This window comes from Monodon monoceros, unplaced genomic scaffold, assembly GCF_005190385.1.
Source record: "Monodon monoceros isolate NGI ecotype Baffin Bay Population unplaced genomic scaffold, NGI_Narwhal_1 Contig3440_ctg1, whole genome shotgun sequence".
Taxonomy (NCBI): domain Eukaryota; kingdom Metazoa; phylum Chordata; class Mammalia; order Artiodactyla; family Monodontidae; genus Monodon; species Monodon monoceros.
Window position 1 is genome coordinate 1 of NW_021699362.1, and position 26,492 is coordinate 26,492.

A 26,492-nucleotide genomic window follows, 5' to 3' on the forward strand; every position below is an offset into this window, starting at 1 on the left:
TGGCCCACAGCGTTTCTGTAGAGAAATCAGCTGATAGCCTAATGGGGGTTCCCTTGTCACTAACTCTTTGTTTTTCTCTTGCTGCCTTTAGAATCCTCTCTTAATCTTTAACTTTTGCCATTTTTTTTTTTTGAAGATGTTGGGGGTAGGAGTTAATTAATTTATTTTTGCTGTGTTGGGTCTTCGTTTCTGTGCGAGGGTTTCTCTCTAGTTGTGGTAAGCGGGGGCCACTCTTCATTGCGGTGCATGGGCCTCTCACTATCGCGGCCTCTCTTGTTGCAGAGCACAGGCTCCAGACGCGCAGGCTGAGTTGTGGCTCACGGGCCCAGTTGCTCTGCGGCATGTGGAATCCTCCCAGACCAGGGCTCGAAACCGTGTCCGCTGCATTGGCAGGCGGATTCTCAACCACTGCGCCACCAGGGAAGCCCAACTTTTGCCATTTTTATTATAGTATGTCTTGCTGTAGGTTTGTGTGGGTTTACCTGGTTTGGGACCCCCTGTGCTTCCTCTACCTGGATATGTTTCCTTCTTTAGATTTGGAAAGTTTTCAGCCGTCATTTCTTCAGATACATTTGTGGTACCCTTTTCTCTTTCTTTCCATTCTGGAATCCCTATTATGTGTTGATTGGCACACTTTATATTCTCCCATAGGCCTCTTATATTGCTTTTTTTTTTTCATTTGGCTTTCTGCTTTTCTGATTGGGTCATTTCCTCATTTCCATTGGTCTACCTTCACTTATTCATTCTTCTGCGTTATTAATTCTGCTGTTCATTGCCTTTAGCTCAGCTTTTGTCTCTGCAAATGAGTTTTCTAATTTTTTTTGGTACCCTTTAGAGTTTGTTTCTTTTTTATAGTACTCGGCATTTCTGTTGATAGCCTTTCTTTTTTTAAAAAAAAATGTATTTATTTATGGCTACATTGGGTCTTTGTTCCTGCACGCGGGCTTTCTCTAGTTGCGGCGAGCGAGGGCTACTCTTCGTTGCGGTGTGCAGGCTTCTCATTGCGGTGGCTTCTCTTGTTGTGGCACACGTGCTCTAGGAGTGCAGGCTTCAGTAGTTGTGGTGCATGGGCTTCAGCAGTTGTGGCTTGCGGGCTCTAGAGCGCAGGCTCAGTAGCTGTGGCACACGGGCTTGGGTGCTCCGTGACATGTGGGATCTTCCCGGACCAGGGCTCGAACCTGTGTCCCCTGCATTGGCAGGTGGATTCTTAACCACTGCGCCACCAGGGAAGTCCCCGATAGCCTTTCTTAATTCCTTACTTTCCTTTTTGAACTCTGTGTCTGTTGGAGTGAAGCGGTCTGTGTTGTTGCTTCTTGCAGCAGCATTCTCTTGGTCTTTTAACTGGAGTGGTTCCTCTTCTTATTTCTCTTACTCTGTGCGTTTAGGAGAGACAATTTTCAGCTGTGGTTTTGGAGGGCTGTTGACACGTGGGGGCATCCCTGTGTAGCTCTCGTGGGTTTAACATATCTGGTACCAGGGCTGCTTTTAGCATGGATGCCTGTCAGCTCTTTCCTCAGTGTTTGCTGGCGGTTAATCCCCTTGCTAGGGGTGTGCAGATGTGGCGGCTGGCGACCAGTCCTGGGTTTCTCGACGGTGGCGGCAGCTTAGGCACACCCCGGGAGTATGCGACGGGAGTGGAGGTGGCTCACGACGCCTCCCGGAGCCCATGCAGTTGGCGATCACACACGCAGGGGAAAAGGCTACGATTGCAGGTCCCGCTCCCCCTCTCAGGCACCCCCCAAACAATGGTGCCCGGCCTCCAAGGCAACCCAGGCTTCCTCTGCGTACACCCTCAGTTGCACCGGATTGCAGCCCTACCACCCAGGCTGTCTCCACACAATCAACCCAAGTTTTCTCCCCAGGTCTGACCTCCGAGGCCGGAATTTCAGCACCCATTCCACCACCCCCCCCCCAAGGTGACCACCGTTATATTTTCTGTCTCTCTGATTTTGACTACTCACAGTACCTCCTATAAGTGGAACTGTACAGTATTTGTCTTATTTCATTTAGCATAACGTCCTTAAGGTTCATCCATGCTCTAGCATCTATCAGTATGTATCAGGTATATACGCCACCTTTTCTTTATCCATTCATCTGTCAGTGGATAGCTGGGTTTGTTCCATGTTGTAGCCGTTGTGAATAGTGCCGTGATGAACGTGGGCGTACAAGTATGTCTCTGAGACCCTGGTTTCAATTCCTTTGGGTATGTACCCAGAAGGGGGATTGCCAGATCACATGGTAAGTATACTTGATGAACCTCCATACTGTTCTCCATAGTGACTGTACCATTTTACATTCCCACCGACAGTGCACGGGGGTTCCACATTCTCCACACCCTCACCAAGTGCTTGTTGTTTTCTGTTGTTGTTGTTAGTAGCCATCCTAATGAGTGTCGGGGGGTATCTCATTGTGGTTCTCATCTGCATTTCCCTAGTGATTAGTGATGTTGAGCGTTTGTTCATGAGCTTATTGACCATTTGTATATCTTCTTTGGGGAAAGGACTATTCAAGCCCTTTGCCCATTTTTGAAATTTTTTTTTTTTTTTTTTGCAGTTGAGTTTTACGGGTTCTCTATTTATATCCTGGATACTAATCCCTTTTTGTTCTCTGGGGCCCACCACTGCACAGCCACGTGACGAGAGCATCTGTGCCATTGTCTCTCATGGCAGGAAGTCCCACGCGGAGCCAGGAAAGGGACGTCATGATGTCACAATATCATTGTGGTATAGACACGCCAGAGCATGGGGTACACCTCCAGACACGCTTGCTGCAGCAGGACCAGCACCTACAATGGGCGGGACCTCTCTGAGTGCAGGGTCTCTGCGGGGTGGCCTGAAGTTGCTGACGCCAGGATGTGCCAGATGAACAGGTGTGACCTAATTCATGCTGTTTAGAAAGACGCTGGGCAGTGAAGGCTCTGGCCCCGCCCCAGGGTCACTCGAGGTGGGACCGGCCGTGGCGGTGGGGGGCAGGGATTCGCACAAAGGGGAATGCAGAGTCGGGGCGTCTCCGAGGCAGAAACCGAGAGCTTGGGTCGGGCCAGGCATTCCAGAAAGAGGAAACCACCTCCAGCTGGTCTGGGGCACCGTCAAGGCTGCTCTGTGAGGCATGCTGCTGGCACAGGGCTGGGTTCTCACTCCCAAGTGGGGTCACGTCTGCAGCTCCCGCCTGTGCCAGGTACAGGAAGCACGGGGGAGGGAGCGAGGTGCCCGAGGACTCCAGCAAGGGCTAGGGCCACCCCTGACGCCCTGCCTGGCCCTGCAGCCTCCACCCCTTGCCCTCCAGCTCGAGCCAGCCGTTGGACGGGAATTGTGGATGGAGCAGGCAGGACGGATGCCTCTGCTCAGAACGGGCCCCCAGCCTGGCCCTGTGCGCACCCCCCTCAGAGAGGAGCACAGACCCCAGGTCACGCTGGGCTCAGATCTCTGACTCCTGCCCCGCGAGCTGGTTTTCAGGCGGAACACACATCCCGGGTGGGGACTCCCACGTGGCAGCCCCACGGGGAGTCGGGAGACAGTGGTCCCTCCATAGCCGTGCCACCCAGGGGACCTGCTGCCCCAGCACACGACCCGCCCGTCTCCTGCCCGCTCTGATGGGCCCTGGGAAAGAGCCTCTGGGTAACCCGTGCCGTCCTGGCCAGCAGCCCCAGTCGTCCGTTGAGTGGAGGGCAGGAAAGCCGGGGGTGAGTATGTTTGTTTCAAAATTATAAGCTACTCATTTGGTAGGAAAAAAAGTGGAAGACAGTGGGATTTCCAGGGCGGGAACCCTCCCCTCACAGCCACGTCCACCCTCCTGAGGGGGCTGTCGTGTACAAAGAGCATTTAATTAATTTATTTATTTCTTTACACATAACTGAAGTGATGTTACAGTACATAAGTTATTTACAACTGTGCAGTAATGTGTTGCAAAATAAATTATCTAGAAGGCAGCAAAAGTACATTGTGAACGTGTATAAAACTGTACAGCGTTTACGGGTACACTTTTTATATGATTATTGGCTCTGTAGTGTTTCAAGTTATGTTCTCAGAAAGAGAAACAAAATGCCCAAGATTAAAGGAAAAAATATACAAACCACGTGGATTTGACTCCATTAAAAACACAACCCGGAGTCCTGCCTGCGTGTCCCTGTGAGGCGGGCGGGCGGGTGGCGCAGCCAGGCCCTCACCCGGCCCGGCGTCCCAGCCCAGATCTCGGGCTGGCACCGTCGGCAGCTTCGTGGCGACAGGACGGCTGCCGGCCCGAAGCTCTCCCCACCCTCTGACCCGGAGGCCGCTGTTGGTGAGGGGTGGACGCCTTAACTTTTATTCTCTTTAGTCGATCAGAAATGAAACAAGGAATTTAAAAAAACGCTCTCCATCCTGCAGCTCCTGAGATGCCTGTGCAGCCGCCGGAAAAGAGCCTGAGGCTGCCGTGTCGGTGTCCGTGCCCGCGTCCCCGGCTCCTGCGTCCTCCCGCGGCGGCGGGTGTGAGAGAGCCGCACGCCGGGGGCCCAGCGCGGGCTTCTCCCTGGATGTCCCCACCGGGGACGTGGTCTCCTTCCACCGCCCGGACTCGGCGGCGGACTGGGGGGCTCGCCTGTGACCCGGGCAGCTGTCCCACCGCATCAGGCCGGAAGGAGCACGAAGTCGTCGTTGACGTCGACCATGGGCACGTAGAAGGACGGCACCTCGTTCACACACAGGGACTTGTGCCCGGCGGGGTCCAGCTCCTGCACCTTCAGCTGCCACTCCATCCTCTGCACAGCGTTGAGGGCCGCGGCCTCGTGCTGCTGCCGCATCAGGAGACACGTCTACGCGGGAAACGCAGCAGGTGAGGGGAGGGGAGGCAAGACCCCGGCCGCCCCCCGCACCCATTCCCCCTGCCGCAGCGCCTCCCGGGAGGTCGGGGCGGGGGACCCGTTCGCGCTCTGGCCTCAGGACGACCTCTTGCGTCTGGGTCTCGTCCTGCGCGGTGAGTGGCCTTGCTGACCACACGGGGGTCTGTCCATCGTCCCTGCTCTGTGCCCCCACCCTGGGGGTTTCAGCACAGCCTCTAGTCAGAACTCATAATAGCTTTCTTTGCTCTTCTGTTTTCATTTTCCATTTATCTTATTTATGGTTGGTGACATTGGCTTCATTTGCACTCACAGTGGAAATTATGCCTTTTAGAAATGCACTTGGTTAGTTTTTAAAAATTAATGTTCACGTGTTTACTCTTAGGCGTACTAAGTAAGGTAAACGGTTATACTACTAAAGGCGTACTCTGTACTTCATGTTGAGAAGGGAGAATGTTGAAACTGAAATAATGACGGTACCTGGGTTACCAACAGCACGTGGGGGGGGCGGGGGCGGCGTTTGGGGTACAAGGCGGGTGACACAGCACAGCAGGCGAAAGACCAGCCTTCATATGGACAGAGTTAACGGAGTGACAGTGTGCAGGAAGATCATCTTATTTTCTTCGACGTGCACACGAGCATGCAGGGCCAGGTATCACAATTTCTGATTTGCTTAAAATAGTTCAGTTAAAAAAAGTGTTCTGGAAACAAGCCCCACATGCCCCAGCGGCCAGCCGTGTCCTCCTCGGCATGCCTGGGCCGCTTGTCATCCTCAGGGAGGCTTGAACAAAAGGCGTGACAGCTCAGACACCCTCAGGAGTCCAGCTGCTTTCACCTAATTTAAAGCGTTCTTGACTAGAATTGTACGTACCCCTGAGTTTTCAGTTACTAAAATGAAATTGTTTGTTGGGCTAAACCCCTGAAACATGACCAGCATGTCCGGAGAGTTGTCCCAGGGCTGCAGGAACTGAGGGTGGGCAGCCTGTCTCCTGAATAGGACCTCGTCCACCCTGTGCTCTGAGACCAGTGGCCACGCGGGTGGCCGTTTCGTGCCCCTGCACTCTCCGTACTTCACCAATTCCTTTTTCTATCCATCTATTTTTCTTATTGGTTTGTAAGTTCTTGGCACGTTAAGGAAATGAGACTTAACGTTGTCTTTGTAATGCACCAAATCTAACTTTGCTTTGGTCAGAAATTTTTTCTCTCTTGTAAGTTTCCCGTGCAGCTCCCTTCAGGCTGGCTGGTGGTGGGAGGAGTGACCGTGGGACCCCCGAACGGTCACCTTTGCAGCTTGTTAGAAACACGGCCTGGACCCGGCCTCAGCTGGGCCTGAACGCCCTGTAGGCTGGTTCCTCTCTGCTCTGGCCTCTGGCCTCCTGGCTGCCCCTCTGGGTGCGCTGCCGCAGTGCCGGAGGCAGGGTCACTGAGGCAAGGGGTGAGGCTGGCAGCCCAGCGCAGGAGCCTGGGTCACGCCTCCATCAGCTCCACGCAGCGGGCCCTGCCTCCTGGGGCTTCCCGGTGGTGCCGGCTTCTAGGTGTTAATTCTGTAACGGGCACGTCACTGCCGGTCAGTGTTCACGGGGGACCCCGGGTGCAACCCTCGCACCTGCAGACAAGGACTTGCTTCTTACTTGCTAATCTCTCTCTATCTCCCCCCCATCCTCTGCCCGCTGCACTGGTCAGCACAGCCAGGGGCAGGGGTGATGGGTGGATGCTGTGACCTTTGAGGAGGGCTCAAGGTGGGGTCCCACAGAGGTCTGACCGCCAGCTGGTGACAGGAGCTGCTCCCCGCACACCTGGACAGGAGGGAAGACACTCTAAGAGGCAACATGGGGGCGGGGAGGCCTCGGCTCCCTCACTGCCAGCTGGGCTCAGAGCGAGTCTGAAGCTGCCTCCTCCGAACACGGCCCTGCCGCCCCCGCCCAGAAGAGCCCTGGCCCCGCCGCCGCCGCCGGGGCCGGGGCTCACCTTCATGCGGTCATACTTGTCGTCCACGTCCTGCAGCCAGGAGATGAACTGGCGGGCGTTGAACCGGTCCCGCACTGACTTGTTCTCATCACCCTGGCGGGAGAGTGAAGCACGTGTGGGCGTCCGGGAGGGGTGGGCCTGGCACGCCAAGCCCCGGGTCACCCGGTCAAGGGCTCCCTCCCCCACCAGCTCTCCACGCCGTCCGTGGGGGGAGCTGCCCTGTGGTGACCCAGGACCCCGGCGGCGCGTTCAGGCTCCCCTCCGTCTCCGTCTCCTGGGGAGGCCCCAGGGCGAGCTGGCGAGGGTAAAAAGCGGCAGTGACTTTTCCTTTGACAGGACGTCTGCGAGGCCTGGGGTGGCTGCAGGCCGCCCACGGTGGACTGTGGTTTACAGGCAGGGCAGCCTCGGGGAGCAGTAGGTCCCCACAGGCTCTTGCCGGCTGGGTTTGCAGGGCCTCCCGGGTCTCGGGGCGGGAAAGTCTCTCTCTCGCCCAGCCACACGCAACCACCTGCCTGGGGAAAGCCCAGGCCCCACTACAAAGGGGCTTGAGGGGAGGAGGCTGCAGCCTGAGAGTCCTGTCTGTCGTCTCCTTGACATTCAGAGGAAACCCAGCAATCCCTTAAAGGGGAGCAGATTCTTTTTTCTTTCAGATGCAAATATCAAAAAAAGCAAAGCTTCCACCCAATCCCTAAAATACTTTGTGGACAAATGTTTTTGCTTTAGGGCAAATTCGTTGCTATGCGTAGTACGTTCAAGTAGAAACTTAAAGAGGTATCCTTAAAGGCTACGTGTGAGGACTCTTTAATGCACTAAAAAGAAATCAGGTTTAACTGAACCACCGTACGTCACCATGCGGCCAACCTGGGAATGCTGCTCAGACACCCAGGGGTCTATGTGATCCACCTGTGGGCCTGGGGTCACTAGGGGCCTCCGTCAGAAGGGAACTCAGCACCGAGGCCTGGCCCAGAATGACACGCTCTGGGCTGAGAGTCACAGTGGCTGCGGGGGAGGAGAGAACATCAGGGAGGACGGGAATCAACTTGCTTTCTGCACATTTTAGATCTCCAGCGTGTCAGCCGATGGGTGGGGCCCTCAGGAGCACAGGTACTACAGGGACAGCACAGCAGTCGGCTGGGGAAGGGTGTGACCTCATGGGACAAACACAGCCCTGGGGGCGGAGGGAGGCGGCCTGGACTCTGGTGGACAGACAAGGCACACCGTGTGTCCAACTGCTGGGCGCGCCCTGGGCCCGCGTGCCCGTCGGGGGCAGCAGCCCTGTGGTCCCCAGCGTGACAAGCCTCTCTGGGGCCTTCGGTGAGGAAGCCCTGGTGCAGCAGCTCCGCCCGCTGCGCGGGCAGACCGCACGTGAGTCTCCGGGGGCCCGTGACCCCAGCGCCGCTCCAGCCCCCCGCAGGCCCTCTCACCCGGACGCCCACCTGGCTCTCGAGCGGCATGTTGTACACCTCCGAGTCCAGCAGCATGGTGCAGGCGCTGAATGGCACCGCCTGGTTCGCGATGGTCCTCGCCGCCCGGCAGTGAACCCGCAGGATCTCCTGTTCGCAGGAGACGATCAGCTTCTCCTGGAAGAGAGGGGCTGGTGAGCTGAGAGCCACCCGGGCCGGGCGCACTGGGCCCGCGGCTGCCCGCTTACCCGCTCGATGCTGTGCTGCAGGCGCAGCTTCCCACGCACGGCCTCCTGCTGCTTGAACAGCTCCTTCAGGGGCTCCGCCAGGGAGGGAGGGGGCGCGATCTGCAGTCACAGGGGGAGACGGGGGTCAGCGGGGGCCGTGAATCACCCCAGCCGCCCCACTTGCAGGAGTCACCCCGGAGACCACGGTCCCATGAAGACGTGGACGCGCTGGGGGATGCCTGTCCCCAAGAGTAGGTGAGCGAGCGCCCGTCCCCCCTCCCCCCCCCCCCCCGTGTGGCTGGGAGGAGGGTGGCCGGGGAGGGAGCGGCAGAGATGGGGGAGGCGAGGGAAGCTAAGAACAGAGGGCATCTGCACCTCGGCCCTTGCGCAGCCAAGAGGGGATGGAGGAGGGGCAGGGTGTCCTCTGTTTACCGTGGGCTTCACGCACCCTGAGACCCACTGGGACACAGCTGCCCAGAAGCCACACGAACAGGACAACTGGGCCCGCCCCTCTTCCCAGGGCGTCAGTGAGGGAGAGGGCTCGCCGGGGCACTACCCCCAGATGCCGGAGGCCACCCCTGAACCCAGGAGGGCGCTTCTCCCAGGAGAAGAAGCCGGTGCTTCCAAAACACACAGGAAGCGTGTCACAACAGCACCAGATACGGGCTGGAGCCTCTCGTGGGGCCAGGAAGCACGGGACTGCCGAGGAGCCCCTCCCGGGTGGCCGAGGCCAAGTAGGGTGCGGTGGCTCATGTGGCCACAACCTCGGGCTGGAGGGGAGGAATAATGCCCACGGTACAGTGGCCGCCACAGACAAGACCCTCTGAGGGGCTGGACTCGAGGCCCAAGCTCAAGGTACATGCTCTCTTCCAACTTTTCGGTCCAAAATTCTCAAAACCTGAGATGAAGCCACCCAGCCGGGTCTCTTTGGCTGCACGTCCTGCCCATCATGCCCCGGGGGCCCAGGGCGCCGGCCTCCCCTTGCCTCTTGGGCGCCTGCGGTGGTCTCTGTATAGGGGTCTTGTTTGGGGCTGTTGTGGGTGTGAGGTCACCTCCATTTCACCCTCCCCGGCTCCAGAGGGTGTGGGAATGAGGCCTCGGCCTGCCCTCACCCCCAACAGCCTGGGCCTGGCTGCGGGGCGACAGGCTGTGAACCAGAGCCCGCCGCTAGAACGGAGCCCGCCGCTAGAAAGGGCTGAGCTCCAGGAGACGCACAGGCTGCTGCGGGGTGAACTCGGGTGGCGGGGGTCCAGGGGGAGGCAGGAGCACGGCTTTCTCTCTAGTTTCCAAATGTTCTAGGGGGCCACGGTGCTGTTTGTCTAAATTTTAGTTACTGAAACCAAACAGCAGCAAAGTCTCACTGACCAGGGATCCCAGGCCAGGTTCCCCTGCATCCAGTGCCTCGAGCTCCCCCTCTCGGCTCCACTTCCTGCCTGGGAACAGGCGGCGCAGGCCGAGGTCTGAGCGCAGGACGCATCCCATGCAGCACCGACGACCGTTACGGGGGCTTCTCCCAGGCCCGAGAGACAGAACAAGCCGAAAGCTGGGCTTTTTTTCCTCACGGCGGTGGGGGGGGGGGTGGGGTGGGGTGGGGTGGGGTGGGGTGGGGTGGGCTGGTCAAAAACTGAGGCAAGTCCGCCACACAGCTGTGGATGGGCAGCACCTGGGCAGCACCGTGAAGCCTGGGGGCCGGGGCAGCTCTGGCTACCACTGAGCACAGGTGGCTGAGATCAGCTTTACTGGCCGCAACGCCTGTGCCTGCTGCCTGGGGGGGCGGGCGGGGCAGCAGCACGTGGAGGATGCGCGCTCCCCGCGTGGCTTTCTTCGTGTGGCAGGACCTGCCAACGGCCCGCGTCTGGGCGTGAAGAGGCAGTGGGGTGTGCGCGGCGGGGCTCGGACAGGTCACGTCTGCACAGACGTGGGGCGAACCACCCAGGGGAGGGGGCACGCGAACAGACGGCCGAGAGGCGGGGCGTGGGCCTGACTGGGCAGGTGGGGAAGCCCGGAAACCCGAGGAAGGACCTGCTCTGAGGAGGCAGGAGAGGTGCCCTCAGGCCTCTAGAGGAAAAGGTCTGGGCTCGGGCCTTGGGTTGGCACCGTGGGGCCGCTGGGGGCCAGGGTTGGAGTCTGGGGAGCCCTCGGGCTGCGGGGGCACTGAACCAGAGAGGGGGCCAGGCGTGCCCCACGTGGGTGGAGCCTGGGTCAGCCAAGGTCCAAGCACGCGGACTGGGTGGGAGCCGCCATGGGGCAGACGGAGAATGACAGGGAGGACAGCGCAGCGGGTCCTGGGCCTGGGGGGCGCCCCCCGCCCGGGCAGGCACTCACCACGGGGATGTGCAGCTTGCTGAGTGGCTTGCCGTCCAAGAGGTAGGAGCCGGTGTAGGTGACGTACTCGGCGTAGCACTGGGGCGCCTGCGGGCTGATGTAGCAGAGGATCTTGCGCTTCTCCTCAATCTTCTTCCTGATCTGCAGGTACTCGAAGTACGGGTTGGACCTGTCGCTGTGGTAAGGCTCGATGTCGTCCAGCTTGATGGCGTCCACGATGGCAGCCAGCGTCTGCTGGATCACCTCCCGCGTCTGACGCGTGGACGTGTGCATCTGCTGGGCCAGCTGCTGGCTGGAGCGCTGGAAGCGGCGTTTGCGCGGGTGCTGGGCCTGGGGGTCGTCATCCTCAGAGCCGCGGCCCTTGGCCCTGGGGGTGGGCGCGGCCGCAGCCTCCTTCTCGGTGGGCGGCGAGCTCTGCTTCTGCTGGTTGGCCAGCATCTGGGCCCGGGTCCTGGTCATGCGCTGGGGGATCTCCTCCACCTTGGGCGCCTTTGGGGCTTCGGCTGTCGGTTTGGGTTCCGGTTCGGGGGCTTCAGGCTGGACGCCGTCCGGAGGCCCCTCGAGCCCGGCACTGTCCTGGGGGCCGGCCCCATCCGCTGCGCGGGCCTGGGCCGAGCCGTCCCCGGGGGCGTCGGGAGCACTGTGGGGCGTGGCCGAGGGGTCTGGGCCCTCGGCCTGCTCGTCCCCACTCCCCGGTGGATGCTGCTCTGAGGGGGCTGGCGTGGGCCCAGAGCCAGGGTCGGAGTCCTCGGGGGCCCTCCCCTCCGGCCCGGCCCCGGCCTCCACTGTGGCCTCGGGCAGCGCGACTGGCTTCGGCTCCTCTGGGGGCTCAGGCGCAGGCTCGGTTGTGAGCCGGGCGGCCACCTGGTCAGGAGGCAGCACCCGCTGTTCCTCAGCAGCTGCCACAGAGACATCCCCGCCGCTCGGGAGCGCAGGGGCGTTGTCCAGAGGAACGAGAGGACTCTCTTCCACAGGCTCTGCTTCGACATCGGAAACATCCTTCGTCTGGAGAGGAAGCTCCGGCAGCGAGAAAGGCCCCAGGTCGAGGTCATCCTCGGTGGCGGGGAAGGCACCGGGCCAGGGCACCGGCTCCACCTGGCCGAGGGCAGACAGGTTGTGACCACTTTCCAGGAAGTTGTTCTCCAGGGGACCCAGGGCCTCCACCTGAGCCACGGCCGTCACACACGCAGGCTCGGGGGGCGCGTCGGGGGGCGCTTCCGGAAGGGACTTGCAGTTACTGAAGAAGGACTCCAGCCTGGAGGGAGGGGCAAACGCGGCTGGCTCTTCTAAAGCAGAGACCGCGGCCGGGACTGCTTCCCCGGCCTCGTCCTTGACTTCCAGTCCCGGCTCGGGGACCGACAGAGGGTATGAGACAGGCGACACCGGGTAAGGGGGCTCCGGGTGGAGAGACTCGGCAGAGCAGAAGTGTTTCGGGGACTCCGGGAATCTCTGTGGGGACTTCAGCAGCAGGTCGGACCCCACGGGCCAGCTGGCGGGGTTTTCGGGGGTGCCCCCGATGAGGCCAGAGGGGAGGCCCTGCTCCACGGTGGCGGGGTGCGCCCACTCGACCGGCTCCTCTGTGATGACGGTGCTGAAAGGGCCCTCGTCCAGGGGCTCCAGGAAGCTGGGCTCCGGGGGGATGATGGCCGCGGTGGCCTGCTGGTCCTCCGTGGCATCCAGGGGAATGCCAAGGTCAGGGGGAAGGGCCCCCTCCATGGACGGGGCCAAGAGCTCGTCTCTGTGTGAAGGGGGGGACTTCGTCGGTAAGCCGGAGAAGGCACCCTCTGGGGATGGGGTGATGTTGGCTGCGGCCGCAGGCGGACAGTGCAAGGCGTCCGCTTTGGGGGAGGGGATGCCATAGTCCGGGGAGTAATACCCCGGAGACAAGCAGGCGAACTTCTCGGTGGGTGCTGGGGGCCCCAGGGCCTTGTCCTCCGGGTGCTGCCCCGGCGAGCTGTAGCTGGGCGCCGCAGGGACGCTCTGCTGTCTGAACAGCTTGTCCCCGAGTCCGAACTCTTCCTCAGGGGTCCTCCTGATGTCCACAGACACCGAGCGGTAAAGGTTCGCGCACAGCGGCCTCGTAGGTGTCTGGCCCGGTGTTTCTGAAGTCCCGCTGGCGGCCACGGAGAACCTGTCAAAGAAGGAGGGCGAGCAGGCGCTGGCTGACGTGCTGGACACGGGCTGGGGGTCTGTGCAGTCGAACATGAGGTCGGGGTAGTCGTCGGCGCTGCAGGACGGGGTCCGGGGCGTGTGCATGGCCTCCTCGTAGCTGGGGCAGGACACCACCGAGGCGGGGGTGGGGACCCCGGTGGGCCGGCCATGGTCCGGCCTGGGGGAAGCGGGCAAGACCTCTTTCATGTGGGGGCCTGCCAGCCAGTCTCGGGGGTCCACGGCGGGTCCCGGGTGGGGCTTGTTCTCGGCAGCAGGGGTGGCAGGGGCTGACTCCTTGAGCTTCCTGTCCTTCGGGGCAGGGTCCAGCCCCAGCGGCTTCTTCGGCGGGCCGTCCAGGCCCTTCTTCCGCCCGTCCTCGGCGGGCCTGGCCTTGTCCTTGAGCTTGGGGTCACCAGACCGGTGGCGCAGCTTCTCCATCTGCTTCATCCTCTCCTTGTGCCGCTTGTGGCGCTCCTCGATCTCCAGGTCCTTCTGGGAGAGCATCCGCTCGAAGCTCGTCATCATCAGGTCCCCGTCGCCCAGGAGCTTCTCCCGCGGCCGGACGTCTTTCTTACCGGGGTCTCTGACCGGAAGGAGCTTGTCGTTCCCGTTGCTCAGCTTTACGGGGTCGCCCTTGTCCTTCTCCAGATTCTCCTTGACCTTCTCCTTCAGCTTGGCCTCGCCAAGCTTCCCGCCCTCGTCCTTGGGCTTGTCTCGGAAGGAGCCGGGAGGGTTGTCCTTGTCCCTGGCCGCGGGCTTGAGCTCCTCCCGGTGGTGCCGCGGGGGCCCGTCCCCGTGCCGGTCCCGGTGCCGCTCCTTCTCGTCCCGCCACCGCTCCCGGTGCTTCTCCCGCCGCCTCTTCTCCTTCAGGAGGCTCACGGTGCTAGAGCCGTAAGGCCTCAGTTCCTTCTCTACCTTCTTGGGAGGTTCTCTTTCAGGATCATTTTTCTCCTTCTTTTCGGTAGAAAACAACTCGATGGTTTTCTCTAACTCGTCCTCTGCGTCGGCCTTGATGCTGCCGTAGGAGAGGCCGTAAGTGTCGGCCTCCAGGACCTCCTTCTCGTACTGGCTGCTGTCCTTCCGGCCGCCCGTGTCCTTGCAGTCGTCGCTCTTCTCCTTCTTCTCGGGTTTGTCTTTCCTGACCCGCTCTCGGTCATGGCTCTTCTTGGAGGAGGACGAGGCGTGCCGGTGCCGCTCCCTCTCCCGCGCCCGCTCCTCCGGGGGCTCCGGGAAGGGCGCCTCCAGGAGGGCGCCGAGGCCCGGGTCGTGGCCGCGGTCGGGGAAGCCGTCCGACGACGCGTCGCTGGCCTTGTCGTTGGAGTCCTCGCGCAAGTCCTGCAGCGCCGCCTCCTCCAGCCGCTCCAGCAGGCTCTTCTCCGCGTCGGTGCCCTTGCTCGCCTTCCTCTCGCGGCCCTGCTCCCGGTCCGCCCTCTCCCGGTGCCTGCTCTTGGCCTTGTCCTCCACAGGGGGCCTCTTCTCCCCCTTCTCGGGGAGCCTCTGCTTGTTCCTCTTGTCCTGCGTGGAGTCCACCAACGCTCGGTCCTTCCTGTCCTTGTATTTTTCCGTGGACTCTCTATCCTTCTTCTCTTTGTGCTTTTCCAAGGTTTTTTCTTTCTTGTCCTTCCCCCCGTCTGTGGCGCCCTTCTCCTTCTTCTTCTCTCTGATTTCTTTGTCTTTCTGCTTCTCCGCATGCTGCCTGTCGGCCGAGTGCTTCCGGTGCCTGTCGGGGGGGTGCGGCTCCCGCCCGTCCTCCCTCTCGGGGGGGCCATCCCCCCGCCCCTCGCCGGCCTCCCCGACTTTGAATCCGCTCACCGCGTAGTCATCTTTTTCATCTTCGCTTTCATCAGTGAATATGTCTGCAATGTACCAGCTTTTCTCTTTACCCTTCTTTTCATCTTTCTTTTCAGAGAAGTCCTCGGAGAGAATTCCGGGGAAAGTCTTCTCCCGTTTGTCTTTACCTTGGTCGAGAGATGCTTTTCTCTCTTTGTCTTTGCTGTGCACGTCTTTATGCTTTTCCTTGGCGTCCTTTTTCTCTTTGAAACACTTATCAAGTTCTTTGTCCTTCTGACACTTCTCAAGCATCAGTCTTTCGTTTCTGTCCTTGTCACTGGACTTCTCTTTGTGCTTCTCCAGCTTTAGCCTCTCCTTCCTCTCCTTCTCTCTCGCCGGGTGGTGCCTCTCCCAGGGCTCCAGGCTCTTCCCGAAGTCGCAGTCGGGCCTGTCCTTGAAGACTCCCTCGCAGCCGCACTCCTTCAGGTCCTCCCTGTGCGCCTCCTCGGGCTTTGCGCGGCCATCTCTCCGCTCCTTGGCGGCCTCGGGGGGCTCCTTCCTGTCCCGGCCGCCTTCCGCACACTCCCGCCTCCTCCTGTCCTTCTCGCAGAGGTAGCCGGGCACGGCCCTGTACCTGTCGGCAGCGTGCTCTCTCCTCCGCTCCGAGCCCCGTTCCAGGCAGTCCCTGTCCTTCTTCCGAGAGAAGATGTCCCTGTCCGTGCGCTTCTCCCGGGCCTTGTTCTCCCGCCTCTTCTCCCTACTGTCCTCTTTCACCGTCTCCAGGATCAGCCTGGCCACAGACTCGCTCTTCATGTCCCTGTAGTCTGTCACTGCAGAGTCCCAGCTGTCTTCCCCTTTGAAATCGAAGGATGAATCCGACAAGTCAGAGAACCACCGATCCTGGTCATCAGAAAGACTAAACTTGGTGTCTTCATTCTCCAGAAACTGACTTTTGTTACAATATTCATCAAAAGCAGACTCCTCCCTATACACTTTTTTGAGTTTTTCTTTATCCTCTTTGAAGGTCTTCTCCCTCTCTTTTGAAATTTTATCCTCTTTAAAGTCATTCTTTTTCTCTAACTTGGAGGGCCTGTCTTTGGACTTCTTCTTTCTTTCCTCCTTGTAGAGCCTCAGCTTTTCCTCTTTTGGAGATTTTTCCTTCAGCAGCTTCTCCTTGTCGGCTTTGCTGCACCGGTCCTTCTCCTCCCGGAAGGCCCTGCCCCCGTCCTTGTTCAGCTCCCTGATTCTCTTGAGCGACTTCTCCTCTCTGGAGACCTTGATCATCTCGTCCTTGAAGAGCCACTCCTTCTCCTCCGACTTCATTTTGCTGAGCTTCTCCTCCTTCTTACAGGGGTCTCTCTCGTGTTTTAGGCCTTTCAGCTTGCCCTCAGCCGGCACGTCGTCCAGGAGGATCGCCTTGTCTGCCCTCTGCTTGGAGTCCTCGTACTCGTAGGTGAAGCTCTTCAGCTTCAGCTCCTGGCTGACGGAGCACAGCCCCTTCTCCTTGCTTTTGTGTTTATGTTTCGTCTTGTGTTTCTTGACGACTTTGCCCTCCTTGTCCAGCTTGGGGATGGCGCCGTCCCCGCCAGGATGGAAGGAGTTCTTCCTATCGGGCAGTGCGCCCTGCAGGCCGGCCCTCTTCCTGTGCTCCTGCCTCTTCCTGACCGGCTTCAGTGACTCCACGCTGGAGCCCTCGGAGGAGCCATCAGACTCGCTGCTCAGTCTCGTCCTCGTGGAGTCTGATAAGGAGCTGACCTCGGACCAGGCTGGAGAGGAGATGGTTTTCCAGTTGTCTGTCCGCCAGTGCTTGGCGTGTGGGTCCGCGTGGCTGGGGTTATGCTTCTGGGGGGCGGAGCTGCCGTGGGACGAGGTGGAGGAGGCGGACAGGGAGCTGAACAGGGCAGGGTCCTTCAGCACCAGCGGGGACTCCTTGAGGCAGCCGGGGCTCCCCGCCGAGCCCCCACCGTCCTCGCCGCTCTCCGAAGACTCGCTCTCGGACTCGGAGGAGCAGAACTTGTCGCTCCTCTTCCCAAACCGCACTTCCTTGCCCTTGGTTTCCTTCTTCCGCTTCTTCTTCACTTTCGTTCTCTCCTGCTGCTGCTTGCAGCTGGAAGGCTCCCGTGTCTTGTTGCCAGGCAGTGTCGTGTGAGCCGAGAGTCTCAGCTTCTCCCCGGTCCCCACGGCGACACCGACGTCCTCCTCGTCTGACGTGTCCGACAAGATGCGGTGAGACGCCTTCTTTGGTGCAATCGTGCTGTTTTTAGTGTAACTTTTCACTTCCATTTTGGGTATAGAAATAAAACTATTTGACTTAGTTTCCTTCCTGTAATCCTTTTTCAGCAAATGTTTGTCGTCCACGGGAGGGATTCTGTCCTGCTCGTCGTCCTCGTCGAACTCATACTCATCCTTGACGGGGGTCACAGTTTTCTGGGGCTCCGGATTCTTAGTCTTGTGCTTCAGACCTTTCTCAAACTCGGAGTCCGTGTTATTGCCGTCGACTGAGCTGGAAGGTGCGAACGATGGGGCGTCGTCCTCCTCCTCGGAGCTCTCTGCGGGGACAGGGGGGAGGAGGTCAGAGGTGCTTCAGGCAGGGGCTGCGGGCACCTGGGGAGGGGAGGGGAAGGCGCCCGCCCAACAAGCGCGTCACCTGGCTTAGTTCAGGTTGAGGCTGGCCCTGGGCAGAGGGGCTACAGAGAGGTCTGCACAGACACGGGGCTGGAGGCCCTGCACGGAAGCCCCCCATCCCGGCTCAGGGGGGGGACTCCTCACGGGCCAGAAGCTCCCGTCAGCAGCAGGCATCCAAGGAGGCTGCCGGGAGAGCCCTGCTGACCGCGGTGACGCCACCTGCCCAGCCCGCACCCCCGCAGCACTGACCGGCCGAGCTCTCCTCGCTGGACGTGTAGGTGCCCTTGCCCAGCAGCAGGTTCACCATGGTCGGGGAGCTGGCCACCTTGAGCGGCGTCTCGCCCTTCCTGTTGCTCTGCTGAGGGTTCCCTCCATACCGGAGCAGCAGCTTCACCACCTGCGGAGCAGTGAGAGGCCCGTCAGGGACCCTGAGAAACATTGAGCGGCCACCATGCCGATGCCCAACTGCGGCCCCTTCACAGGGCCTGAGCACGACCAGGCCAAGGGGTGGAGGCTGTTCACGCTGCCCGCGAGGCCTCTCCCACCAAAGACCCACCACTCAAACAGGCTGCTCCTCTCGAGCCGCCGGGTTCCTGCAACTTGGGGGGAAGGCTTTTATGGGGGGGGGGGGGCGGGGGCGTGTCACACAGTAGAGAAAACAAAGACCAAGCGTGTGCAAGCAGGTTTATTGCATGTTTGTTTATTGCAGGAAAGTAAGATCACCTGTCGCTAATCCGTGCCCAGGACCCACTGAACGCCAAGGACAGCAGACCTCACTTTACTGCGCTTCAGATGCCGTGTTGTCTACAGGCTGAGGGTCTGTGGCGACCCTGCACCCAGCAAGTCTACTGGCGCCATTTCCCCGACAGCATTTGCTCACTTGGTGTCTGTGTGTCACATTTTGGTAGTTCTCGCGGTATTTCAGACCCTCCACCAGCAAAAAGATCACGACTCCTGGAGCTTCAGGTGACAGTTACATTTTTTAGCAATAATGTATTTCTTCTTTTTTTTTTAAGGCCGCATGACACAGCATGCAGGATCTTAGTTCTCTAACCAGGGATTGAACCCGTGTCCCCTGCAGTGGAAGCGTGCAGTCTTAACCACTGGACCGCCAGGGAAGTCCTGCAATAATGTATTTCTTAACGAAGGAGTGCAACTTGTTTATAGATACTGCTATTGCACACCAAACGGCAACTGTCCAGTGCAGACAACGTTCAGATGCACCAGGAAACCAAAGAATTCTGTGTGACTCACTCCATCTCGATCCTCGCTTCACTCGGGTGGCCGGGGCGGAACCGACAGCCTCCCCCAGGTGCCTGGCAAACGGGACGGCGGCCTCCACTTCAGCCCGGGCTGCACGCAGGTGTACCTGGGTCTGCATGGCAGGAGCAGGACACTGCTTCCTGGGCAGGTGCTCCCCTGCCCTCTGACAAATCACCACAGTGTTGGACAATCCTGGGGTCAGAGTCAGGGCTCTGGTCCCGTGTCCTTGCTGTCTGCCAGCCGACGAACACCCCAACTGCTTCAGGCCACCACGTTCCCTGGCTACGGCCCCTCCCTCTGAGACCAGCAACGCAGGTTAAGTCCCCTCAATGCTGTCCTCCCTCCGGCCGAGAAAGGGTCTCCACCATATGCAGCCCCGAAGGCCACCAGCCCACCCGGACAGTCCTGGGTCATCTCCCATCTCCTGGCCCTCAGCCTTCTCCCCTCTGCAGAGCCCACACCTGAGGCCACGTGTCCATTGTCTCTCACTGCTCCCTAATAACAAGTTTAAAGACAATTACACAAGCGGAGATTCAGGCGGTGGCCCTCTCCCTCCCAGCTCCATCACCTACCAGCCAGCCAGCCTCATTTCACCCATACCCCATACCTGCCCACTGCCCCGGGTATCTTTTTTTTTTTTTAATTTTTGGCTGTGTCGTGTCTGTCTTAGCTGTGGCAGGCGGGACCTTTCGTTGCGGTGCGTGGGCTTCTCTCTAGTTGCGGCGCGTGGGCTTAGTTGCCCCATGGCATGTGGGATCTTAGTTCCTTGACCAGGGATCAAACCTGCATCCCCTGCGTTGGCAGGCGGATTCTTAAGCACTGACCACGAGGGAAGTCCCTGCCTGCCCTGGTTGTTTTTAGCAAATCCCAGATATTTCATAAAGTTTTTCAGCATACTTCTCTAAAACGGCTCTTAAGAAACAGTAACAACGAAAACCCCATAATGCCATCGTCTTCCCTAAAACGTTAACTAATTCCTGACGTCAGCTCTATAATCAGCACTCGGGTGTCCCAGGTGTCTCGGCATCCTGAGCTCAGAGCACCTCCCAATCTCTCCCTGCGCCAACGCGTCATTTTCACACTGGCCACACTGCCGGTTCCCTGACACCTGCCTACAGTGACCAGCGGGGCCGCCACGACAGACCAGATGCACTCAAACAGCTGCCATGTGTCATCACACGCACCATCCCAGCTCTGGCCAGGGGCCTCCTGGACAGTGTGGTGGTGACCGCAGCCAGACCCTCACCTACACGTGCGGCTCCTGCATTGGACCTAAGGGGCCGTGCCCCAGGTGCTCACGGCTCCTGGGCTGCTCACCCCATGTTGTCTACCCCCGTCCAGGCTGCCGGGTCTGGCAGCAGCACAGGGACGAGGACAGGCAGAGCCCCCCTGCCTCTGGGTATGACCACTCACCTCCTAATGGCTGACCACAGCTGAGTGGCCAGAGCAGGGCCCTGACACACAAGCCACAGACGGCGAGAGGCCACCCAGGTGCTGACCCAGGGTGAGAAAGCTGGGCTGGAGGGGAGGCGGGGCCTGTCAAAGATTCACTTCCTGGTCACCCCACACACAGGAAGGACAGAGAAACAGGTGGCTGCGGACCAGCGCACAGTCTAATGGCAGGCCTGCCGGGGGGTCTGCGGGGAGGCGCCCACCTTGTAGTGCCCGTTGTTGGCGGCGTCGTGCAAGGGCGTGTCGTCATCCAGGCCCTTGGTGTTCACCTCTGCGCCGGCGGCCAGCAGCTGCTTCGCCACGTCGTAGTAGCCCCGGTTGCAGGCCTCGTGCAGCGCGGTCCAGCCTGGAAACAGACACTCGGCACGTACGTGATTTAACCCTCAGGAAGGTCACTCCCGCGTCTGGGTGGCACTCAGGAAGCGCTAAGGACAGGACAGAGGCCTGGTGGGCGCCCAGCCTAGAAATGCCGACTGGTCTTTACTTGGGCGCCTCTGGGTTGCTCGTGACCTCTAGCGGTTAACCTTACAGACTAAGAATCTGCGAGGGTGACGTGGGCCACCGAGCTGACAAGGGTACAGGATCAATGAACACAGGGTCACAAGGGGAAGCCTCAGCCCAAGTCACCTGTCAACACACAGGGAGGATGTGCCCCGTCTGCAGACAGGGAAGCAGGCAGAGCGTGGCCACGGCCGCAGGTCTGGAAGGGCCTCCGTGAGCATGCGCTGAGGCCTCTCGGGGAGCGGCTGCTCACGTCGGCACGCACACAGAGCTGCCCCGTGGACAGTTCCCAGGGCTTTGGAAAAATGCAACTTAGGAAAATCGCTTTTTAAAAAAAAAAAAAAAAGGTGCTAAACTAGGTTTGGGTCCAACACCCAGGGCCGTGGGAAAACCCAGGATTCCACACAGGAAGGCCTCCTGGTCTCACAAACGCTCCCCTCTCAGTGCACAGCTCTGGACACACAGAAAGAGCAAATAATCCTATGTAAAAGGGGGTCTGCCCCGCGGCCCTCCCTCCGAGCTCTCACCTGCGAAGTCCTTGACGTTGACGTCCGCCCCCTCGCTGATGAGCTCCTTGATACGCCGGGCGTCCCCCCGGATGGCCGCCCGGTGTAGGCGGGTCTCTCCACGCTCATTTCTCTTGTTCACTTTATCTTTGGTTTTTGAGGCAGAATTGGGCGTCCCCTTCTGACACACTGTCGACTGGGAGGGGTGCTTTGGTGTCGTGTCCACTGCAGGCCGAGGAGAGGATGGGGGGAGGTTACCGGGAGGGACCTGCGGGGCTGGGTCACCGTCCCAAAGGAGGGCCTCCCAGGCCCCAGGACCACCTGCCCCCAGGGCTCACCTGGGCTGTTGGCAGACTCCTCGGCCGTCATCTGCATGAGGAGAGCCACCTGCTGGCGCTCCGAGAGCGGGTAGCCGGCGCGGATCCCAGACAGCCCCATGCCGAACAGCAGCCCGGCCTTGCGGGCGACAGGCTCCTTCTTGATCCTCTTCCGCTCGGGACCCTGCTTCTCTGTGAGGCGTGGAGGAGAGAGGGGAGACTTCATGCCACGGAGCCCTCTGACTCCGGGGCCTCACAGCCTGCGGGGGAGGGGAGGGACAGCTGGCAGCACGCACGCTGCCCGTCATCACCTCTTCCGGCAGTAGCTGTGCTGGGGACACGATTCCGACACCTCGTCACCAGCCACTGAAGCCAAGCTCGGCCCCCACCGACCGTCCACCGCTCCAGGTGCCTCCCCAGACCGTGCCCAGCGCGCCAGGCGGCGGGACGGACGACCCCGAGTCCCGGCTCACTCAGAACGGGCCTCGGTCTAGCAACTCCTAGTGTCTGTGGTCCAGGTCCTCCTCCCCACCCCGCCTCCAAAGAGTTCAGATGTAAATGCAAACACAGCTTAGAGACCCGCGGAGAGGTCAAGGCTGGCTGGGCGGTACTGTACCTTTCTTCTTGCTTCTAGGAGCCTCCATCTCATGCCATGGCGCTTCGAGGAGCGAACCAGCCTTGCAGTACCACGGCGTGGACTGAGCTGGAGGCATCTAAAGGCATCAACACAGAGCACTAACGAGATACGGCGCCAGCCCGGCGCCCCTCAGCCTCCTCACGACAAGCATACTGTGCTCCTCTGGCCCCTCACCTAACACCCTGCCGGCCTCAGGCAGAAACACTGCGCCGTGTCTTTCACAGGGGCAGGGGGGGCGGAGAGAAGAGACAACCCCCACTCCACCGACCAGGAGCCAAAAGCTCACTTTGCTCCACACTCACCCTCCTACTCACAGGAACTGGGGCTCCGTCGAGTCTCAGACCCCTCCCCTGCTGCCCTGTGCGCTCTGGGGAGCCCGGGGATGGGGGGGCCTAGGTCACGGGTGCGGACCACGGGGAGGGAAGCTGGGTCGCCACGGGGCCTGGGTGTCTGAGGGGCTCTCCCTGCTCTCCGCGTCCCCGGGCTGGGGTGACCTCTCCACTCCCACAACTACAACCCTGGGCTGCTCTCCACCTCAGGCCCCACAAGCGTGTCACGCTTTCCATTTTCTTACAAGGCGTTTTCTGTATGTTATTTCCTTAAAAAGTACCTTAAACTGCCTTTTTAAAAACTAAAGTTGTGATCTGCTGACAGCGGTGATCTGTGCATCTTAGGTGATGACCCCCAAGCACCACAGACCACCCTGCCAGCAACAACTGGTTTTTAACCAACGCACGAGGCATAGGCCCAAGCAAGGGGGAAATTCAGAAAGGACGCTCCTCAGGGGTGACCAAGGATCCCGCTCGCCTTCTCCCCCACCCCCAATTCCCCCACGACCCCGCAAAAGCAGTGAGGAAAGGGCGGCACATGGCCCCGGCTCTTCGAGGAGGCCTCTGCACAGGGCACAGCTGGCACCCAGCAGCTTCAAGGAGCCCCGAGAAACGAAGCCACGCTGGGGCAGTGGCCGGACCTGGGCAGGAGCCTGGCTCAGAAGCTCTCGCACAGCTGAGCGCCACACGGATGGGTCTGGGGGTCGGGGCAGGGGGAGGCCGTGTGGCCCTGCCCGCGCCCTGTGACCTGGGCCCTGCTCTGCCCAACCTCCTGGGAAGCACAGCCTGGCCTCAGACAATCGGGGTGTCTGGCCTCTCGGGCGGTGGAGACACGAAGCCCCAGAGAAGAGGACGGAAGCAGAGCCTCAGCGAAGCGCGTGGCCCCGCGGCCTCCGGCCGGGCAGTGGGTGGCACCTGCTGAGCACACCGGGGCACCTCAGGGGTGGAAGCAAGCAGCCCAGCCCCCCTCTCCGCAGTGCATGGGTCAGGACACACGCGCCCGTGGTTTAAGATGCCGGAGGAACCCGGCAGAAGGGCCACAGCCACCTCTGTCTTCAAGCGACCGTGCAGGCAGTGGACGCCCAGGACCAGGGAGGTGCCTCGAGGGTCTTGCCTGCGCTGCTGTTGAGTGGCAGCGAAGAAGCAACTTCTACCCAGAGACTCTGATGTCGGCGGCAGAGCTGGGCCCTGTGGCACCGGCCTGTGGTCTCAGGAAAGGGCTGGGAGAGCTGTAAGGCTCAGGCAACCCCAGCACGCGTCCACACCTGCCCAGGGGCCCTGCTCACCCCACACGTGGAGGAGAACAGACTAACCCTCTGGTCTCCCCAGGCTTAACACAGGAAAAAACCCCAAATGTAATCCCATCTTCTGAGACACCAACTTCTCGGTGGTGGAGTGTACTTCTCTACAGGTGCCGCGGCTGCCGGGATCTGCAGAGCCCACGTCTGGCCGGGCTGGGAGTCGCAGGTGGAGCGGCTGCCCACGGAACCCGGGCCACAGAGGAGCGGAGGCCAGGGCGCTGGTGCTGCAGAAGGGCCCTCCTGCCCAGCCACTGCGTCCTGTCGGCAGGGGCCAAGCCGGGGGTCAACCCAGGTGAGACCTGCAGAACGTCCTTCCTGCCCTGCCCTGAGGTGGGCGACGGCCCCACCTTCCAGCGCAGGGATGGGGACACGGCAGAGGAGGTGCCCGGGCAACGGCCCAGCTCCCTCAGCGCTCTGCCAACGTTTTGTTTCTCACATCCAACCGGAAGCAGAACAGAAGTTACACGAAGCCCAGGCGGTGTGTGTCAAGTTGTAGACTGGAAAACTGGCAGGTCCATGTGAGTGGCGAGCAAGGCCAAAGGGTGCTGTGGAGGCGCAGGGGCTGGAGCACACCCTGCCCCCTCGTTCCCCGGGGACGCCAGCCATGCCGTCTTCCCAGGGTAATGGGGGGAAGGCAGTCTCATGAGCCTGGACAGTGCCCTCACCGTGAGGAAAGCAAAGCACAGCCGTGTGACTCGGCCTGTATGTCCATGGCGCCTTGATTCTCACGCTCAATCACCCCGCTGGTCCTCTGTGAAATCAGGGCCACGTTTATCATCTCTTCCTGGGACACGGTCACCCAGCTAGGAGATGCAAGGATCCCCAGCCCCCCAGGCCATCCCTGGGTTTCCCCCTAAATGCTGTTCCTGTCTCCCCCAGAACACGCCTCTGCTCTCCTCCCACAGCCCCCGTGGCCTCTGCTGGGGCTGGGCCTGAGGAGGGCGCAGCCCTGAGGGCCTCTGTTTCAGGACCCAGCACCCAGAGTCCACTCCTCCTGGGGAGTTTCACTCCCCAGCAAAACTGACGGCGTCCAGTGGAGAACTTCCCCGAGTCACGGCGAATCCTGGCAGCAAAGACACAGAGTGAGCTTCTGGGAGAACATCTCCTCTGGCTTCCGGGACGTGGTCTGCAGACACTCTCCCGGCCGCCTTCTGTGTCCCCTCGGGCGGTCCCGTGGTTCCACACGACGCTCTGCGTGGAGCCCGCACCCTGCGCAGACACCGGCGGCCCCGTGTGCTCCTCTTGGACCCCGGTCGGCAACTCCCCTGCTTCCTTCTGTGCCTCAGCCAAGGCGGCGTCTTTAGGTTCAGCAGCTTCCAGCTCACTTACCCTGCTCATGGTGGACCCGGTAAGTGCTAGAACCCGTCCCCCGCCCGAATGCTTCGTTTCAGCAATCGTTTCTGCTGCCTTATGCTCTGTTTTACATTGTGAAAACCCTGCCTGATCTTCTGGACGCTGTTCTGTGTCTGCTCGGGTGCCTTCCTCCTGTGGCGGCCATCTCTGGGTCCAATCCTCGTCTCCGCTCTGGGGCCTAGGAAGGCGCACAGAGGCCCAGGGAGGGCCAGCCCCATGGGGGCAGGACGGCGTGAGCCTGGGGAGCCCTCTCGGCCCCCAGGCTGGAGGATGGCATCTTCCAGCCGGAGGTGTCGGCGGGCACAGCTGCCCTCAGCCCGTCCACTGCCACCAGAAGCCCCGTGGCTGACAACCAGGGCATACCAACGTTGCCGAAAGTGGGAAATCTATGACTCTCCTCAGATGTCACCATTGTCAGGGCTCCGCCCTGTGGTGGGGAGGGGGCGGAGGAGGTCCTCGGTCTCCCATGCAGTTGCAGGGCTCGGCCCACGGCAGGCTGATGGGAGGTGGGTGGTCGGCACTGGGACCTGCTGTCCCAAGAGCGGCCCGTCCCTTGGCCTCAGAGCACACCTCCCACACCACACAGGGCCTGACCTCCTCGATCAGTCACAAACACAGGCTTCTGACCAAGAAGCCGGCCCAGGCACAGTCCACGTGGGACAGATACCCCGTCAGGTGACGTGCTGCACGGGGTCCTCCCCGCATTACACTCCGACCCTCCAAGAGCCACTGGACCCACATGGGCACCATCATTCAGGCTGTGGTGACAAACGGCTTCCCTTCTGATTTCTTGCTCTGTGTCTCCTCCTTTTCCTTTTTAAAAAAATTTCCAGCGTTGATCGTTTAAAGACAGAGCGGTCTGTGTGGCCTTCAGCAAGTCCCCGGCCTGAGAAGGACAGGCTGGACCCCCCACGTCTCACTCCCCCGGCAGTGGCTGCTCCAGCTCCAGGTAAGGGCGACCACAGAGCCGTCCCACAGGTGACCGTGATCAGGAGGCCAGAATCTACGGAGGTGAGGTTGGCATAAAGGGCCTGGACAACAGGGGTTCCCAACCACTGACCCCAACTTTCACTACAGCAGTAAATCATAATCCAGACCGCCAGCAGCACACGAACAGCATCATCCATCCCACCCCTGCCTGGGGGCCTCCGACCACCCCTCAAGCTCCCCACACCCAAACCCGGGAGTTCACCGGGTGGAGCGGCCACCCTGACCCAGACCAGAGAGAAGCGGGCCAAGCCACGCCCTCTCGACTTGGCCTGGGATGGAGGTGGCCAGCGTCCTACACCAGTCCTGCCCGCTCTGGGGTCCCGAGAGCTCCAGGGTCACAGTGTGGGTGGCATGTGCCCTCCCAACCAGAGACTCACAGCGTGTCACGCCTGGCAGGCGGCCAAGCCCCTGCATGGTCACCCACGTGACCTCCAGCACTTGGCAGGGGGCGTGCTCAGAGCCCAGCGCCAGTGAATCCCCACACACAGGGCAGCCTTGAGCAGGAGTCCCGACAGGCCCTGCCCACCAGGGAAGCTGCGTGCCCACCGCCTCCGTCCCCAA

At 60.7% G+C, this 26,492-nt stretch overlaps 1 protein-coding gene and 2 long non-coding RNA genes across 7 annotated transcripts in view; 2 read left to right on the plus strand and 1 right to left on the minus strand.

The window, feature by feature from the left end:
- Nucleotides 1-3,811: 3,811 nt before the first annotated feature.
- LOC114905630 (ankyrin repeat domain-containing protein 11-like) overlaps nucleotides 3,812-26,492 on the minus strand; it is a 31,858-nt gene continuing 9,177 nt past the window's right edge. The window contains exons 3-12 of one of the 5 annotated variants that reach the window (XM_029240185.1): nucleotides 21,938-22,034; nucleotides 21,343-21,513; nucleotides 21,026-21,229; nucleotides 20,201-20,343; nucleotides 17,532-17,679; nucleotides 10,737-17,206; nucleotides 8,433-8,531; nucleotides 8,218-8,361; nucleotides 6,782-6,874; nucleotides 3,812-4,789 (exon numbers count right to left, since the gene is read on the minus strand). In XM_029240185.1, the coding sequence (XP_029096018.1) occupies nucleotides 4,604-4,789; nucleotides 6,782-6,874; nucleotides 8,218-8,361; nucleotides 8,433-8,531; nucleotides 10,737-17,206; nucleotides 17,532-17,679; nucleotides 20,201-20,343; nucleotides 21,026-21,229; nucleotides 21,343-21,513; nucleotides 21,938-22,034 (7,755 nt within the window). In that variant the 3' untranslated portion in view covers nucleotides 3,812-4,603. Of the gene's footprint in view, nucleotides 4,790-6,444; nucleotides 6,610-6,781; nucleotides 8,362-8,432; nucleotides 8,532-10,736; nucleotides 17,207-17,531; nucleotides 17,680-20,200; nucleotides 20,344-21,025; nucleotides 21,230-21,342; nucleotides 21,514-21,937; nucleotides 22,035-26,492 lie in introns of all 5 variants that reach the window. The other 4 variants (XM_029240152.1, XM_029240072.1, XR_003796315.1 and 1 more) reach the window with 4 other exon arrangements.
- LOC114905939 lies at nucleotides 8,226-9,723 on the plus strand. The gene is made up of 3 exons (XR_003796341.1): nucleotides 8,226-8,378; nucleotides 8,598-8,666; nucleotides 8,932-9,723. It is a non-coding gene; the product is annotated as an uncharacterized LOC114905939 (long non-coding RNA).
- On the plus strand, nucleotides 16,644-20,152 carry LOC114905878. The gene is made up of 3 exons (XR_003796331.1): nucleotides 16,644-16,883; nucleotides 16,998-17,167; nucleotides 17,992-20,152. It is a non-coding gene; the product is annotated as an uncharacterized LOC114905878 (long non-coding RNA).